The 19728-nt window shown below is 34.4% G+C and overlaps 1 protein-coding gene across 4 annotated transcripts in view; it reads right to left on the bottom strand.

Annotated features, from left to right (window-relative positions):
- Positions 1-19129, bottom strand: part of Idh3g (Isocitrate dehydrogenase (NAD(+)) 3 non-catalytic subunit gamma) — a 101608-nt gene extending 82479 nt beyond the window's left edge. For all 4 annotated transcript variants that reach the window (XR_012756076.1, XR_012756075.1, XM_075362787.1 and 1 more), the window contains exons 1-3: positions 18970-19129; positions 14600-14656; positions 10026-10129 (exon numbers count right to left, since the gene is read on the bottom strand). Coding sequence is in view for 2 of the 4 variants with exons in the window: in XM_075362787.1 (XP_075218902.1) it covers positions 10026-10129; positions 14600-14656; positions 18970-19056 (248 nt within the window). In the remaining 2 variants the exon portion in view is untranslated. The remainder of the gene's footprint in view (positions 1-10025; positions 10130-14599; positions 14657-18969) is intronic.
- Between the last annotated feature and the right edge of the window lie 599 nt (positions 19130-19728).

Genomic DNA, 19728 nt, shown 5'->3' with positions numbered 1-19728 from the left:
AGATAGAAACTTGTTCATTTCTCAAAGCATGTAATTTTCTTTCAAAAAATTCCAAGGGTTTGCGCTTTATAATCCAGAAGTTTAGTTTCCAAGTGTCAGAATTAATTTTGATGGCTTCATGTTTTTATTGGAGAGGACTTGAAAGCAAACAATGTACTGTGGCTTTCCATCCAGTGTGGTAAAACCATAATTTAAATAATTGTCATTGTACAACATTGTCTCTTTACCAATCGATTCACTGGATGTAAATGGCTTGCTTTGTTTTTTCACAAATTTATCCATTGATGAATCTAATTTAAAAAAAAAAAAAAAGTTACATCGTTTGACCGCACACTAAAAAACTGAAACCACAATTATTTTCATTGAAACTACACTTTTAAAAACTTAAATAAAAGCATCAGACACATGCTTCACAGTCAAAACTAAACTGACATTCTACAATCACTTATGGTTCTTTAATACTGCTGAGAGCTTTGACGTGTTCAAACATATTATATGCATGTTCATATACGATGCTCTCACAGTAAATATTATGCAAGGAGACCACATTACAAGGACCACATGTACATCAAGTTGGAACCAGTGAACTGCTCATGTTTGTACACGTCATACATGCATATTTAAACCCATCACTATCAACGCAACTAAATAGTTTTAACTAGGTTTCATTGGGTTGGATTGGAGGGTAGCAAAATATTCATGATATATTTTTGGGGTTGTGGAGTTAATAAGGTTGAGAATCACTGCTCTAAAGGTATGCTGCAAAAAAGAAAGTATGGCAATCAATTAAAAAATGGGGTATGGGTGTTTTTCATTTCACGATGACCCAGCGACTCCAAAAAATAGAAAAAAGTAGTGGTATGTGCGTGTGTACATGCACTGGCATGTTTGAAGCTTAATAACTTTTCATTGGATAAATAAATTTTGAATAAATTCTGTACAGAGACTAATGTATATGGAACAATTTGTTGATAAAGTTTTGTACTCTACAGTGGTTGGGAGGAATCTCCAGGGAATGTCGATGTTCTCAAAATTTTGCAAACATCACCCCACTTTATATTATGCTCAATATATGTGTGCATGTACTGCCTATCTTGTAATTTTTAAAAAACTTTTACTCCAAAATTCCCTCATTCCCAAAAATAAAAAAGCTATCTTTTAATTTATTGCATAATTTTTAACCAAATTTTTTTATGCCTTCCTAGACATAAGTAGTGCAAATGACCCAAAAAAAATACTTTGGGAAAATATTGGGAGTGGGGGAGCCAATCAAAGTTTAAAAATCTCAATTTTTGAATTTTTCAAACCCTTTTTGGGTTTATTTAAACTTTTAATAGTATACAGTATTAAAAGTTTAAATAATAAACTTTTAGTAACAATATTACGATAAAATTTCATCATAATTCATCCCCCACCCACAAAAAAAATCAGGTAATTGTTTATTGGTGGTACATTTTTCAGTGAAATTTTTTTATCTGTTTCATTTAATACAGTAAATGTAGAAAAATCAAAAAGTTTTCTTGGAAGGTGATTTTGGAGATGGGAGAGCAAAAAGAATAAGAAAATATTTATTTTTGATTTTTTTTTCAATTGTTTGGTGTATTTAAACATATAGTGGTAATTTTACAATAAAACTTCATCACAAATTATCCCCACCCCAAAAAAGAAATCTTAGGTAACTTTTTTTAAATATAATTATTTTTCCACTACAAAAGAATAAATAGCCAATGCCTGGAAAATATTACAAATTTGTTGTAAGATTTTTTTAAGAACCATCAGATTAATAATGACATTTAACTCTATTCCAATTTGTGGAATTTCAGCAAATCCTTTACTAAATAAGTATTATGTAAATACTTCATTCAGATCAATACATAATTATACACATTGTAAATCATATCCAGAATTAATAACTACAGGTTTTAAGTACAATGGGGTAGGTGTGTGATACAAAGGATAATTTTTTTTTTAAATCCTCCAGAATCTCCCAGTCAAGAGGGCAAAGACAAAATTTAAAAAAACAATTGCATATAGATGCAATATAAATAACTACAAATGTAATAAATATTTAACTTGAAAAGTAATTTACGAATATTAACTGAACACATTAAAAAAAATTCAGAAAGTTTAGATTTATTTAATAGAATTACAGACTGGTCAAAAGAGCTATATTTATAGAAGAAAATCTTTAGTTGTAAATAAATTGTTTTTTTGACTTTTTGAAGGAACCCTTCAAAGTGGGAATCAAGGGGGAATCACGTGACTCAAGATTAAGTGGTAATATACATATATATATTACCACTTGCAAAGAGGGAATACATATTTATTATGTAAATTATGTATTCCCTCTTTGCTTTACTATGTAAATTTGTATTCCCTCTTGTTGGAATATTAATGTTATTAATACATATAAGAAAAATATTTATTTTGCTTACATATATATATATATATATATATATATATATAAAAGCAAAATAAATATTTAACAATAATATCATGCTTATCATTTTAATAATATGTATTAAAATCAAAGCTGTATGTTTTGATTTTATTGTAGGCCAAAATTAAGTTAATTGTCCAACAATAGTTAGTTCATTATCTAACACAACATCCAAAAATTTCAAATTTAACTTTTTAATCCACTAATTATTACAATCTATAAATTTCAAAAGATTCCACAGTTTTGAGCAAATCTTAATGCAGAAAGAAGGTGTTACATCTTTTCAATTATTAGAATGTCATGATGATTGTTCTGATAGTCATCAAGTCCTCACAGAAACAAGTAATCAGAATAATGATGAAATAAGACTGACATATTCAGAAGAAAAACAATTTTCCTGAATCCAGTAATTCAACTGTGCAGTTTATATTACAGTAATCGGTACTAATCAAAACCAAGATACTAGTTGCAGAGAGCACCAGTAGAGATAATTTTAAATTGTTAAAAAAAAAATTAATCTGGCAACTCATCACATCATACTGCATCTCTCATTCTTTGTTTGAGAAATAAATAAATGTTCAAAAAAAGATAATGATTTAATAAAAATGTAATTATATTAATGGGAAGAACTTAGAAGTTATATTTTCCAGTGAGGTAAATTCTAAGTTTAAAATCAAAAGCCCTATACATCGAAGAGCGGATGAATCACAATTTATTAAAAAGAAACTTTAGAAACCACATGACCGGGTAGATCACTCTAATTTAGATGGGCACTGCAAAAAGCAACCCGAGACTCACAACAATTTTCACCTATACTACGTACAAACATCAAGCATTCAAAGAAGGATACTAACTACCCAAGGAATTGAAATACAATTCTACTGCACGTAAGTAACAGCCATAGTTCTTACTGTTGACAGAATGTCTGCACTCTTTACGCAACCTTTTATACTTTACACAGGATGGAGCCTCAGCTTTCTACGGACAGTCATCATTTTTGTGACCTTCCTCGCCACAATGCGTGTAACCCAATGCATACTTACAGAATTAGGCCCTGTGGCCAAAACAATAGCACTTGAAGCACCTCTGCACGTCAACATACTCCTTGACGTGACAGGACATTAGATCGACAAGCAACTACTCTCAGACACAAACTTCTTAAAGAGAGCGCCAAGCACAAAAACACCATGATACCACTGCGCAACATCCTTCCAGTCTTGAAGAGCAGCCTACATTCTCTCTTAAATTCGGCCTCATTCAGTTTGGTGTTCTGCTCCCAAACACGAGACAGAACTTCCTTATCAGATAGCCGCTGGTCAATGTTGTAGAGAATGACCCAGGACCTACGCTTATGCTTTGGGTCAACCTTTACCATGAGCTTTTTCACCTCTGGAGACTCCGCAATGACTCGAACAGTCTCCTTATTGTTTGCAACCACTACCAGACCCTCGCTGGTCTCTCTAATTTCCCTAATCTTCAAGTTCTTCCTGTTGTCACGAAGGGCAACCTGGAAGTCCTCTTTGAGTTGCCTACTAATTTTAGTAGACCCCTCAGCCTTGTTTATGAATACCACCTCACACTGCTTCAAGGCTTGCCTTTCTTTTTCCTGTTTAGCCTTTGGGAATTACCATTCAGGTATTACTTCAGAGGATGAATGAGGATGATATATATGAGTGTAAATGAAGTGTAGTCTTGTCTCAGTTCAACCATTCCTGAGTTATGTGGTTAATTGAAACCCAACCACCAAAGAACACCAGTATCCATGATCTAGCATTCAAATCCAGATAAAAGTGACTGTCTTTACTAGGACTTGAACGCAGGAACTCTCGACTATCAAATTGGCTGATTTGGGAAGATGTGTTCACCACTAGACCAACCCGGTGCATTTCTCACTTGCCCTGCACAATATCAGCATAACATTTCGGCTGTATGGAAGTTGGAGCCGGAACCTGTACTACTTTGATCTCCTTGGGCTTAGAAGCCGACATTTCAAAGCCTTCTGCTAAAGCAGAAAAAACAACCCTAACATGCTTCAACCTGGGCAAAAATCTACTCCTCGCCCCAGCACTGATGCTGCAGGGGGCCTTCTACGAAATTCAACAGATTGTCGATACTCTGCTGGGCTGTGGTGAGAAGCATGACAGAACTGCCAGATCTGCCCTCCACTGCTCACAAATCTTTGACCAATGGATCACCTCTAACTTCCTGGGTGGATATCCCGACATCCATCTTGGAGCCCTCACCATCTGAACTTGAGCAGAATGGTGAAATTTCTGCCCTCCTCCATCTGGGCTTAACTATCAGCTCATCCTCTATCATGACCTCTTCTTTTTCCTGTTTAGCCTCCGGTAACTACCGTTTAGATAATACTTCAGAGGATGAATGAGAATGATATGTATGAGTGTATATGAAGTGCAGTCTTGTACATTCTCAGTTCGACCATTCCTGAGATGTGTGGTTAATTGAAACCAACCACCAAAGAAAACCGGTATCCACAATCTAGTATTCAAATCCATGTAAAAATAGATGGCTTTACTAGGACTTGAACGCTGGAACTCTCGACATCCAAATCAGCTGATTTGGGAAGACGCGTTCACCACTAGACCAACCCGGTGGGTTCCTCTATCATGACCAAGTTACCCTAACCTCACTACCCTGAAACTTTGATATTGCTCGCTGCCTTCCTCCTACTGTAAAAATTTGGGCAAGCTCACAAGTGCAACAACTACCCACAGCAAGCTATGAGTACCTGGAGACCTGCTGTATTCTCCTGTCGCTCTTTGTATCTCTTAGCTGCTTCTGGATTGGTTCTTATGAACCACAGATAACAGCCCTCATTCTGAAAAGAATGCAAGCAAAACTAGGGACTGAACTAAACTAAGGACTAGGGAGTATTCCCTTCCTTGAACTGGGACTTACAACCAGAAGTCATTACCACCTCTTCGCCGCAGTGAGGCGGATACACGTTGCAGAAATCTAGCCTTAAAGCTTCATGTCCAAGGGGCAAAATGAGTCTACAATTGACACTAAACTGTAGCCACAGTCTGAAACCAAGAAAACCTCAAAACTTACGGAAGGTACACGCACGACAAGACTAGCCAAAAATCACTGATTGCGAACTCAAAGCTACGGCTACTCTGGACGCATCAGAGGGACTAAAGTATATGACTTTTAGTCCATCTCAATCCCCCCCCTCCCACGAGGGAAAAGAACACCTGCCTCGTAGTGTGTCTGGTCGCTACACCACCCACTCCGTTCCTAGCCATGAGGGGCTTAATCAGAGAACATCTTCTTGCCCTCAAACTGATCACATTCCACAGTCATCAGTCTGGCCTTATGAGATCTCATCAATGCAGATGCCTCGAGAGACATCCACATCGGTAAATTCCACCCTAACCAAATTTACCTTCAAGGAAGACATCAGACACCTAAATCTACCATGTAGCCCTCAGGAACTAAGCTAAAAGCCTACACACGAAAGATCAAAGACTCCGTGCCTAATTGTACAATTTCTAAATCATCACCTAAACCAAATGTACCCACTTACAAATGATTGCAAATGTTTATGCCATGACAGTATATCAATCCAGTCAAAATTCAATGCCACGACGGCATACCATAATTAATTAGTGATTGGAGTGCAACCAGTGAGAAATAAATGTCCCAGAGGACCTCAGGACTGGTCCATTCAGGAGCTGAGTATAACCTCTAGTCTTCCATTTCAGCTCCAACTTTGAGATCCGCTTGGATTTACAGCTAGGTTGATCACAACCAACATTTACTTATTTGCTCCTTAATAAGTGTGCACACCAATTCAACAAATCGCAATGCTAAGGTTAAATCATACCCGGGAAAGTGAAACACGCTTCTGAGCATGACCCCCATTGTAACTTGAACTACTTTAACCACGGCTCGGAGCCAACAAGATGCCAACCTCCAGCTAATCAAACTGCGCGGGCGGACGCTAGCCATCCGGGTAACTAACACTAATGAACCCACAGTCGCCAGTGCAAAGTGCAAGAAGTAAGCTAGCCAAGTAAAAGTGATAAAATACAGCAGTAAAAACCGCCAGGAAAATATTCTCTACCATGTGCCCTATACCTACTTAAACAACACTTCGATCAAGACCAAAGCAACACAAACTAATGAAATTTGATCAACTTATCCCTCATGCAAAAGAGTCCTTGCAAACAGAAACACACAGTAAATGCCCAGAGTTCATCACCTAACTCACACCAAAGAAGCAATTTGGCAATCGCAATAAACCTAAACAAAAGCCACCTGCATCGAGGAATGGGAAATTCAGCACACTAGTGAAGAGACAAGAAAAACTGTTTGACTGGTAGATCGCCCTACTAGTAAAAGGGTGTTGCGAAAAGCAAGCCCGAGACACAACAGTTCACCTAACACAACACAGACATCAAGCATCAATGAAGCCCTAGCATTCCAGGGAACTGAAGTACAATTCTACCGCTCATAAATAACAGCCACAGACCTTACTGTTGACCAAATCTCTGCTTTCTTTGCGCAACTTTTACAGTTGATGCAGGATGGAGCCTCAGCTTTCTGCAGACTCTCCTTGCTACAATGTACAAGACTGACACATACTTACAGAATTGGCTCTGTGGCCAAAACGACAGCACTTAAAGCACCTTTGTATATCAATATACTCCCTGACACTACAGGACATGAGATCGAGAACAACCTACCCTCAGACACAAACTTTTTAAAGAGACCAGCATCAAGTTCAAAAACACTGTGATACCATTAGGCATCACGCTTCCCAGTCTTGAAGAGTAGCTTACACTCTTTCCTAAAATCAGTCTAATCCAACTCAGTGTTCTGCTCCCTACTAAGGAACAGAACATCCTTGTTGGATAACCACTGGTCAATGTCACAGACAATGACCCGGGGCCAATGATGTTTTTGTTTCGGGTCCACCTTGACCTCCAGCTTCTTCACCTCAGACAACTCCATGATGACTCGGACTGTCTCCTTTTATTTTCAACCACCACTAGACCTTTGCTGATCTCTTTGATTTCCCTAATTTTTAGATTCTTCTGATTGCGACGAAGGGCAACCTGGAAGTCCTCTTTGAGTTGTCTACTAGACTTAGTAGACCCCTAACCTTGTTTATGAAAATGACCTCGGGCTGCGGTGAGGTCTGGCTAGCCTCACGCTTGTCCTCCAAAACTTTGGCGTAATGTCTTGGCTGTGCAGGAGCAGGAACCTTCAGTGCTTGAATCACTTTGACCTACTTGGGCCAGGAGGCCAACTTTTCGAAACCTTCTGTCATAGTGGCAAACCTAGGCAGGATTCTGCTCCTCACCCCTGCACTGACACTGCAAGGGCCTTCTATGAAATTTAGAAGATTATCCAGACTCTGCTGCGCCACCAAAAGCACGTGGAAAGAACTGTCTGCTCTACCCTTTGCCGCTCAAAACTCTTCAACCAAAGGGTCGCCTCTTTCTACCCGGGTGGATGTCCCTACATCCATCTCTGAGAAGTCGCCACCTGACTCTGAAGATGGGGAAATTTCTGCCCAGGCTTAACTAACATGTCCTTTTCGATCATGGTCAGAGATACCCTAACCTCACTACCCTGCAACAACATTGCTCACTGTCTTCCTCCTACAAAACACTCTGGACAAGCCCACAAATGTGACGACTGTCCACAGCGAGCCATGAACAGCTGGGGATCTTCTATATTCTACTATCACTCTTTGTATCTCTTAGCCACTTCTGGATCAGTTATAAGAGTACAACCATGGATTACTGCCCTCAATCTGAAAAGAACAAAAGTATGACTAGGGAGTACTCCCTTACTTGTGATGGGGGCTTATGACCAGAAGTCATTGCCACCTGTTCACCACGGTGAGACAGATACACGTCGCAGAAACCTCTGCCCTATACTGCACTGAAGCAGAGAAAATGTTGAGTCTAACTTGAATGATGCTACACAGCAGCCACAGAATGCAATCAGCACACCTTGAAACTATCGGAAGGTACACACTTGACCGAAAGTCAAAACCCCAAATGCAATCAATAAAGCCACAGAATCCTCTGAACACATCTGTGGGACCAGAGATTGACTTTTAGTCCATCTCAACCCCATAGGGGAAGACACCCGCCTTGTGACGCTTCCGGTCACCACACCACCCCCTCTTTTCCTAGACCTGATGGGCTTTAATGGAAGTCGTCTTTCACCCTCTAATTTTTTACATCTCACAGTAATAAGCCAGGCCTCATTGGGATGTCATCGATGTAAATGCGTCAGTAAACACTAATATATATATTGATGATTCTTAAACTCAGCTTTTGCCAATGCTGTAGGCCTCGTTCAGACATTTTGAATGTCCTACATTGTTGCCCTCTGAACTAGCTAATCAAGTTCGCGGAAGCACAAACCCCATGCCTAGTTCTACTGTTAGTGAGCCACTTTCTTAACTGACTTTTAGTCCATCCCAACCCTGTAGGGGAAGACACCCACCTAGTGACATTCCGGTCACCACACCACCCCCCCACCCACATTCTTAACTTTTAGTCCAACATAAATTTACAACGTAGGTTGTTCATTGATACTATGCGTTGTTGAAGACACAAATCTAAGAATCACCTTCCTCACCGATCAAAGTCTACTAAGTAAATTGAAATATTTAAATATTGATATACTAGTTATTTTAAGTCAAATATAATGGTATAACGAAATGCTGATTAGTGATTTAAATATCATTATAATAGTTATATTTAAGTTAGAGGATGTAGCTACAGTTGTTAATGAAGTAAGGAGATCTTAAAAACTCCCTTTAGCTTCAGGACTACTGTTTGCAGATAAGGAATGAGAATACCTAACCCCATACACATTAACATCAAATTATTTCATTAGTTTATGTTATTTTAAACAAGATGCAAATGCTTTATATAGCACTGTCCATGCAAAAAGATTTTAACACAAGAAATTAATTCAGTTGAGAAAAATCAGTCCTGATAATACCAATAAACTACTCTAATTTCCCAAGGGTCTGGTAGTCCCTAAGAAAGTCGATAATCATGTCCTCTTTCCATTATTTTTGATCCTACTGAAAGACTTTCAACTCGACTGTATTTATGACATCACATTGTGGCTGCTTGACAGTCGATCAAACAGCTACTTCTTCAGTTGACCTCTATAGATTGATTTATCTAGTCTGGATGAATCTAAACTGGACACAAGTTTTGATTTTTCAATTATCCACTCATTTTTCTCCAAATTAAAAAAAAATTTTACAATTACCTTTTAAAGTAACATTAACTATTCATTTATCCTGTACCTCAATAAGTTCAATTTAGGGTCCAGTTAATATGCTTTAAAGATAACGTCAACTAATTAGCTTCTACACATAATGTTTAGAAACAGCCAGTCAATGATTTAGTTTCAAAAGATGTCAGCATTGATCTTAAGAGTTCATTTAAACATCATTAATGCCACTGTACTACTTCATAAACGTAAAATTATCTATAAAATAAACGTAAAATTATCTAATAAAAGTAAACTACCACTTAAAAATAATTCTCACAAAAAAGTTTTTAATTTAATAACATATCACCTGAAAATTTCTTTTATATATCCCATAAGTTCAGGGCCAATACCACCACCAGGGAGCATGGTAACTGTGTGCCTACCACCATACTGAGCTTTTGACATAGGAATCTGAAAAATAAAATAATCCAACCGAAAATCAAATCAATATAAAAGGATCTACAGATTACCCTTTTTACCAATTTAAAATGCTGTAAGTAAATTGAATCTGATTTACTACAATTTTAACTTTAAATTTAAAACTCAATACCTAAAACTTAATTTTAAAATAAACATTTTACTAAAACATATCTAATATAATTTTACAACACAATAACAAATATAAAATAAAGAATAATATAACATACCCATAATGATTTATATCAGCCATCAAATAAGTATAGTAAAAGAATTGTAAGAAAAAGAAGATTGTAAGAATTTCAGTACAAGATATCTTCCTGATAAACCAAATACGTAGAATCTAACATAATTATTTTTATTAGGATAGATTTTAAGGGGGTGGTGGGCTGTCTCTCAGAATTTTCAAACAGATATAGGAGACAAGTAATGCCTTAATCTACATATACAGAATGAACTATATGAAACAATTACTGAAATAAATTGGGAAAAAAATGATAAAAGCCATTTATATAAAATTGTATTTAAAACTGTAAACATGATGGCCACCATTTCAATTGTAAAACAATCATCATTAGTAGTTACTGATGAAAAATGTAAAAAGAAGTTAATTAACTTATACAAGGAAATAATAACACGCTTACAAAATATTATAAATGAATATTTACACCAGTGTTAACAGTTTAAAAATAAAAATTACAGAACTGCTGTCATATTAAGCCATCTAAAGCATACAGTTAGTTTTAAAACTACTAAACCACTAAAATCTCCAAGCAAATTGCCCACCACAAACAAATGGATTCCTTTCATATAAAGTCAAGTAAGATAAAAATTAATCTCAAGAAAGATTCAGATAACATGAACATTAAACCAGTCAAAAAGAAATTCTAAATTTTAACAGAAAACAAGTAAACGTAATGCTGAAAGGCACCTTAATGCCTTTATAGCAAAATTCCTTTAGGTATTTAAATGTATTAATGCCTTTAGGTTTATGAACCTAATGCTGAAAATAGGTTCATAATCCATCCAATGTACAATTCACTAATGACACAAGATGGAGTCACTATCTGAAGTTTGAATTAGGTAATGTAAAGACAATTTCAAAGAGCTTACAGTGAATGTTGAAATTAATAAATAATTAATATTCTGATGAAACAGAAAAGGCTGAAAATACAAGGTTTATAAAATCTTAAATGGATAAAATTAATTTACATTATAAACCAAACCATGAGAAGGGAAAATAAAATTATTAATAAACTTAAAAGTAAAGTGTTTTTTTCATTCAAAGGCAGAAAAAATAATGAGGTAATAGATTTGGAAAAAAGTGACTCATCAATTGGCTTTTAAAGGAAAAAAAAATTGTGCATATTTCAGGAAGGAAATAATACACGTAACTAAACGTACCCAGGTAACACTGTTTGAAATCCTACAGATGACAAAGGAATTCCATAAAAAAATTAGGTAAATTTGTAGAGGCTAACTATGGAGAGCATCATGAAAATCTGTTAGGTACTTAACTTCATGATTCATTTTTTAAATATCTCGGTGTAATAGTATTGGATGTAAATATTAAACAACTTAAATTAATTTATTCCATTTAAACAGGGTGAGCAAATTTATTCCATTTTATTTGTGAGCAAATAAAATTTCTACTTTAAGAGTTAAAAAAAAATTGTTAAAAGTTAAAAAGAGTTAAAAACAATGTTACTACATTAAATTTAAGTCACATTGTGTGTGATTATAAATATTTATAGATTAGAACTTCTTCCAATTATTGAACATCTACTTTAATGTCAGCTGTTACTTAACTATAAATTTTGAGTAAATTCTTAATAAAAAAATATGTACATATATATCTTACACAGAAATGTTTTTTTAGAACACTCTTTAAAATGAAGTATTTATTATTCAACTCCTTTTTGCGTTTGACAATTCTGAGGACTCTTTTTTATTATTTTTATTATTATTATTTAAAGGACTCTCCAATAAATGGAGATAAAGACACATAACATTCCTCTTGGTAGTTACTTTAACAGCACTGAGAATTTTTCTACCTCATATTATCAATATCACTGTAAAGGCATTGTAAATAATATCCAAGACATTTTAACCTTCTCCAAACAAGACTTCAGTTTGCAGATGATAAGTCGGCCTGGTCTGTATTATATTCGCTTAGGACCATTTTACCCAATAAGAACATTCTAATCTAATCAGTAAACAAAAATAAAATTAATTTTTTGATGATATATCCATTATATTGCCTAGCAAACTAAAATCTACCTACCCTATCAGTGTGTTGTGAGAAGTGATTTTTTTTGCAGGTATTCAACTATTCTGAGTCCCCAGTCATTTATTTGCTGTTCAGTCAGATGCAGCCAAATGTTTTGCTTTCCACACCTTATGCTTTCAACAGTTCTAATTTATAGGATACCAACTCAGCCATTCAATGTAGACAATTTTTTTTAGTGATACTCCCCTGAGATTATTTCAGCACCAAGTTATGGTAAATAAACTAATTCTTTATATGGAAAGAATGAATCACTCATCAACTAATAAAATGGCTTAAACAGTTCAAGTTCAATTAATTTCTACATCTTTATCTAATTGCAGACGTTAAGTATAATCAAGACAAAAATTTGAAAAAAAAAAAGATTTTCAAAAGTATACCATTTTATTTTACTGTTTCTTTTTCTTTTCTTTTTTTTAATTCTTCCTAGGACAAATGGAGGGGAGAAATTTGTGTAGAATCTCACACATAAACTAGACTGATGGGCAACCTAGACTTTGATATCTATTAGGACATCCAGAATTAGGCAATTTGGTACAAAAACACATATGTAAAAGACAAAATCTGTAGAGGAAGACAAAGATTGTAATAAATTAAACAAATAACTTAATATAAGAAATATTGTAAATATGGTGAGAATAAAAGATTAGCCCTAAATGGAAAGGAATGGAGAATATCATCAAACAAGCCAAATGACTGGTACAAAATTAATTTTGGATAAACCAACCATAAAAGTATTTTCAAATAAACAATTGAATATCAATAGCACAATGTTTTCTTAAGAAAATTTTTTTTCAGAAATTTTCTTTATGAAATTTTTTCTAATTCATATAAAAAAATAGGAAGATTAGATAACAGTAACAGAAATAAATCAAAGAAAAGAAATATATAAACTATCAAACTGGAATAAACTTTAATCTGGAATATTCTTTCTTGTCTGCAATCCAATCCATATTCTGAGGCACTACTATTTTTTTTAATTACCTTGCATGTAAGACGAATAAACAAACAAACAGTGGTCCCATCCCATAAGATAACATTATCGCTGATTTATCTCAAGAATCAGAAACAAATTATTCTTCATGAGGTATCTTGATGTAACTAGTAATAGGTAGATCAACTACATCCTCTCAATGTTAAACCAAACCAGTCCTACACAATCTGAGGCAAAGTGCAGTATACACAGAACTGGTGACAGGTCTGTCACATCACTATATTAAAATTGTAACAAAGTTCAGGCATAATATGGTAGATTACACAAACCAACATATTTGATATATTATATACCACAAGTAAATAACAGAACTGATTTTTACCAAAGGCAGTTAATTTAACAGAATTTAAGTTGTAATATTACATAATTCAAATTATGGCAGAACCCAAAAACACTGTATTGGTTATCAGTCAATAAATTAGCTTTATGACTAAGGAAAACCCAATTCATCCAAGGTATGAGATTTCCTTGATGAGCACATATAATTTATGCAATTGAAAATAACGTTTTAGTAATCAAACTTGTCTGATGTTACAGTTATATCTTTTAATATGTAAGTGACACAACATGAAACAGATCCTCCCCCAAATCTTGTCATGTCATGAGTGTAGTGAGATAATCCAAAGATCTCCAGTAGCATAAACAACCTATAATGCAAATCTAAGGGCTGCATAAGCTTACATAAAAAAATTCTAGTCATCCACAAATAAAACGCCTCATGAAACCTACAATGATAAATGAAATGTCATAGATCCAAAGACAAGAAAAAAAATTAATCACAAAGTTTATTTCTAACCTCCTTTGGTCTTTTTATAAAGAATTTATTTAGAAGGAGAAAGATTTCACCACAACATGAATCCTTGGAAATGAAGATACAATCTTTTATCTTTTGGGAATATTTCCTTTGTTTCAGTTATAACAACCTTGTCAGGATTGGAAATGGGATTATTCACTAATGAGAATAAATAATAAATGTTTTATTCTAATTGGTAAATAACTTACATCCTAACAGATTATAGAGATCACATTAGGTGATCAATCACTTTGACGAGTAGAATTAAAATCATAGTAGTACAAAAAAAACTATAAGTAAAACAAATATTTTTATTACTAAATATACTTTTTAATATAATATTCAAAATGTACAAGAAAGAAAACAAAAGAATTAAAGTAAGATACTTACCACTCTTTTCTGGATGGGGGTCTTATGTTGTATATCATATGCTGATAAAGTTGCTTCCTATTAGAAAAAAAAAGAAAGAGAAAAAATCATTCAACTTAATGACCAACTGAAATGAAAGCAATCAAATTATAATACAAATATACATGACAAATTGCACCCTAACAGCAAAATATAATTATCTTCATAAAATAACTTCAACTGGTTTTTATTACAATAAGATAATTAAAAATCTAATTTAAAATATATACTTTTTGTAATTTTAATAAAAAAAATAATAAAATATTACTTAACATTTTCTCAAATTTAGTTAGCTCAGTGGATGTCTCTTAATAGCAAGCTTGTGAATGCACAGCCCATGAGGATACCAAACGTAGCAACAAAAAGAGGAATATTATCTGTACAATCATGTACAAGGTCCGACAATAAAGTAATGAGACTGATTTTTCTTTGCAAGATGTGGCAACCCTGCAGCTTGCATAGGCACACCATCTTTGACCTTGGTCTATAAGCTACTTCTAGTCCAAGCACCACATTGATGCAACTGCTCGGTCGTGAGTTGTGCTGTAATAAGTGAAAACGTGTTTGTGTCTCTCGTCACAGAAATGAAAACGCAAAATATTGCGCAACGGTATGCCATTTCTTTTTGCGTTAAATTGGGTGAAAATGCGACAACTTATGGTAAGCTTCAGAAGGCTTTTGGAGAGGTTATGTCAATAGCTCAAGTTTTTCAGTGGCATAAAATTTTTAGTGAAGGCAGAACGAATGTTGAAGATGAAGACTGCAGTGGACGACCATCAACCTCGCGGACAGATGTCAACTTGACCACGGTGCGTGAAATCGTACGATCTGATCGAAGATTATCCGTGAAAATGATTGCAGAAGAACTCAACATCAATCGAGAAACGGTTCATCTAATATTAACTGAAGATCTTGGATATGAGAAAGATTTGTGCAAGAATGGTACCCAAAAATCTCACACAACAGTGAGAAACACGGAAAAATGTGACAGCCAATCAGTTAAAGCAAACGGAAATCAATCCAGATTTGTTGAGCCATGTTATCACTGGTGATGAAGGTTGGTTTTTTCAATACGATCCAGAGACAAAATGCCAAAGTTCGCAATGGTGCTCAAAGGGATCACCCAGACCAAAAAAAAGCTTGCATGTCAAAGTCAAAAGTGAAATGCATGCTTGTGTGCTTCTTCGATTCCAAGGGAATTGTTCATAAAGAGTGGGTGCCTCCCGGACAAACAGTTAACCAATATTTCTACAAAGAAATTTTAGAAAGACTTCGTAAACGAGTTCTTCGTGTCCGTGCCAACATTCCTGATAAATGGATTCTGCATCACGATAATGCGCCATCCCATACTGCTCTGTCAGTACAGCAATTTTTAACCTCAAAACAAATTTCAGTACTACCACAGCCACCTTATTCACCAGATATCGCTCTGTGCGACTTTTTTCTATTTCCAAGAGTCAAAATGGCGGTCAAGGGACACCATTTTCAAACAATACAAGATGTCCAAAAAGCTGTGACGAGGGTCTTGGAGGATATTACAGAAGATGAGTTAAAGAAATGTTACCATCAATGGCAGAAGCGCTGGCATAAGTGTGTGCAATCAGAGGGGAACTACTTTGAAGGAGACAACACTAAACATGACTAAAACGGTAAGCAACATTTTTTTCACATCAGTCTCATTACTTTATTGTCGCACCTCGTATGTAGTCAGAATAAAACCTGCTTGCGATTACTGGAATCTAATGATCACACTTGAACAACAATTCCAAATTATCCAAATATCTCTGAACTACCAAACTTTACTTAATGGCCTCCTTAGCTAGTATTTGTTACAAAATTTGGAGGGCATAATTGACAACAGTTTTCAAAGTAAATCATTCAAAGACAACAAAACTGAGTCAGGTGTTTGAAAAACTCAATAGTAGAACATAGAAACACCAAAAAAACAAGGAAATATGTACAAACCCAAATGAGAGATCCTTTCTACATATTAATATCTGTTGCATAATAAAAGTAACTAGGCCTGCCACCCAACCCACCGGGTTGGTCTAGTGGTGAACTTGTCTTCCCAAATCAGCTGATTTGGAAGTCAATAGTTCCAGCATTCAAGTCCTAGTAAAGGCAGTTACTTTTAAACAGATTTGAATACTAGATCGTGGATAACGGTGTTCTTTGGTGGTTGGGTTTCAATTAACCACACATCTCAGGAATGGTTGAACTGAGACTGTACAAGACTACACTTCATTTATACTCATACAAATCATCCATCCTATGAAGTAATACCTGAGCGGATCATCCTCATTCATCCTATGAAGTAATACCTGAACGGTAATTCCCAGAGGCTAATCAGAAAAAAGAAATAGGTCTGCTACCCAAGGAAGCTGTCAAAACGTAAAAATGAATGAAGCTATTGATTAATAAGATTTTATGATAAGAACAAATGGTTTTACTAAATTCCATGAATAGAATTATAGGAAAGCAAATCTTCAAGGTAGTAAATTTGATCTCTACCTCCACCACATATATCAAAAGATTATGTGCTGTGTAAGCAGAGCTTCTTACACCCAGTTCCTCTACCAAAATCCACAATAAAAATCTGTGGAAAAGGAAAGGAGTAAAATTAGCAAGAATATATAACACCACAACAATATACCAAATTTCTGAAGGATGTTTTAAGACAGCTTGTGAATGTTTTCAGTGCACACAAACATAAAAGATGTCAAAATTAATGTACAGCAGTATCTATTGCAGCAGATAGAACCAGAGGAAAAAGCCATATCAAGTTCCATAACCCCTGTTGACCAATGATAAAATGTAATGTTGTGCTCAATAAAGGTATCATAATAAAACCACCAAAGAGTTTGTGGTAGTATCTGTAAAGCTGATGAGAAATACACCAGATGAAAGTGCAAAGTACTGAGTTTGCACAAACTTTCATCTTCAAAATGAGGTGGCCAAATTCAAGGCCTACCAAACATCAATCAGGAAATTGTGTAAAATTTGGGCCGAGGTCATTATTTCTACAATCTGGATTACCACAGAGGCTATTATCATGTACTGTTAGCTTAAGATACACAAAAGAAGATAGCATTTACAACTATTGGTCATTTCAAATACACAAGAATATTATTTGGGTTGCCTAGTATACCGGTAATACTTCACTATTTAATGGATAACCTGCTGTTGGAAATAAAACAAATAATTCCTAATGTACCTGGATAATATGGCAGTGTGCAAAAAACCAGCAACTGAACATATTTACAGATTGTCAAATGTACCAAAAATATTCTTGGGGGCTGTTTAAAGGAAAATCAAGAAATGTTTGCGTTTACAAAACATTCTTTTAAATACTTAGGATACAGAGTTTCCTCTGGTAGAATAAAGCTGGAAAATAGGAGAAACCAGCAGCAAAACCTTTCCAGTATAAAAAAGTAATGGATAAATTAAGAGATTTAGAAGGGAGACCAATTTGTATCCCACTTTCTATTTCTTAGTATATCTCTAAAATTAAGAGATTTAGAAGGACACTACCAATTTGTATCCCACTTTCTATTTCTTAGTATATCTCTATAATAAAACAATTTTTTTGTGTAAATTAAAAAGTTCCAGTACTTTGAAAGTGAATTTAATATTTAATAATTTTGAAGTGTCATCACTTTCCATCACTTCATGAAAAATTGAATTTGTCCCACATGAATGAGCTCCCATCAGACATAGTCAATGGTGTAACAAATGTTAAATGATCACAAAATTTAACAATTATAAAAACATACCAAAACTGCCAAATTATATCAACAAAATGAAATAAAAGAGCTAATTACACAATTTTTACATATCAACATACAAAACATATAAAAGATGTTCATGCAATTGGCACAGCATTATTTACAAGACTATCAATAAAAATTTATATTTAAAGTACAATTCTTAAATGACCTTCCTAAAAACTGAAAATAACATCACTTCTTCAGTTTAAGTTACATTATTTTCCAAACAAAAAAAAAGGTCTATTATGTTTTTTGTAAATTTTTATTTATTACTTTTAACGAATAAGTTAAAATCTGACTCAGTTTTTAAAGTTGTAAAATACATAATACTATTTAAATTAACCTCTGCAAGAAATGACCTTGACACTAAAAACAAAAGTAATAGTTAGAAATAAATTATGCACTATAAGTGCCGGTACTGTATATTATTAAAATATTTCACAAATACAACAATAATTTTTATCAAATACATGAATCATTATTCCTAACAATGCCCTTGGTCAAAGATTTTAACCTCAAATTATTTTCAAACAAAACTAGCTGGCGTAAGATAAATAATATACACAATAAAATAAATTATTATACTTGTCTTATATTTTCATGCGATTCAATCGTTCTAAGAATTTTTTTAGAAACGCTTGGAGAAATGCGACTAAATATTCTATTCGCCATAATTCAGACTCTCTTAGAGATCGTAACCACAAACTTTTCCAAAACCAAAATACGCATACCCAACGACATTGCATAATAGCGCCAACATACGGCAAAGACCTTCACTATAAAACGATCTACACACAAACAACCGCGAATTATTTTCGTTAGTGTCGTCACGTTTGTAAACCCAAAATTGCGAAGAAATTAGAATATAGACCGCATTGTAATTAAATAGTTGTTATAAAATGTTACCATTGACTTTATATAATGAGCAATTATTTATAAAAATAAAAGTCTAGATTCAATCCCCTTAACAGATAGTACTGGAGACATTGTCCCCAATACTCAAGTACAAGGTATAATTTTGGAACATTAAAACAAATAAATATAAAAATTATTGATCACTTAAAATTATCAAATTTAAAAAAACAAACTCAACCCAATTTAATAATTTTAAATATTATTTTAAAACACAATTTTTAGAACTCATGTCAAAATGTTTTCAGTCACGCTTGTGGCCTTCTTCAGCATCTGGTGCTGTTCTGAACCTAACAGTAATTAATATTTTGTTTTTTTTTATTATTATTATTATATTCTTTTTAGTAGGGCGCTGCAGGCCCCGTCTTCTACTAGACATGTATAATGCATGTCTGAAGGCTGGATCTTTTAGCGCCAGGTGGAAGACCGCGC

Source organism: Lycorma delicatula, chromosome 4 (genome assembly GCF_047948215.1).
Source record: "Lycorma delicatula isolate Av1 chromosome 4, ASM4794821v1, whole genome shotgun sequence".
Lineage (NCBI taxonomy): Eukaryota > Metazoa > Arthropoda > Insecta > Hemiptera > Fulgoridae > Lycorma > Lycorma delicatula.
Note: the sequence above shows the minus strand (reverse complement) of the source record. Positions and strands in the feature narration are given on the sequence as shown.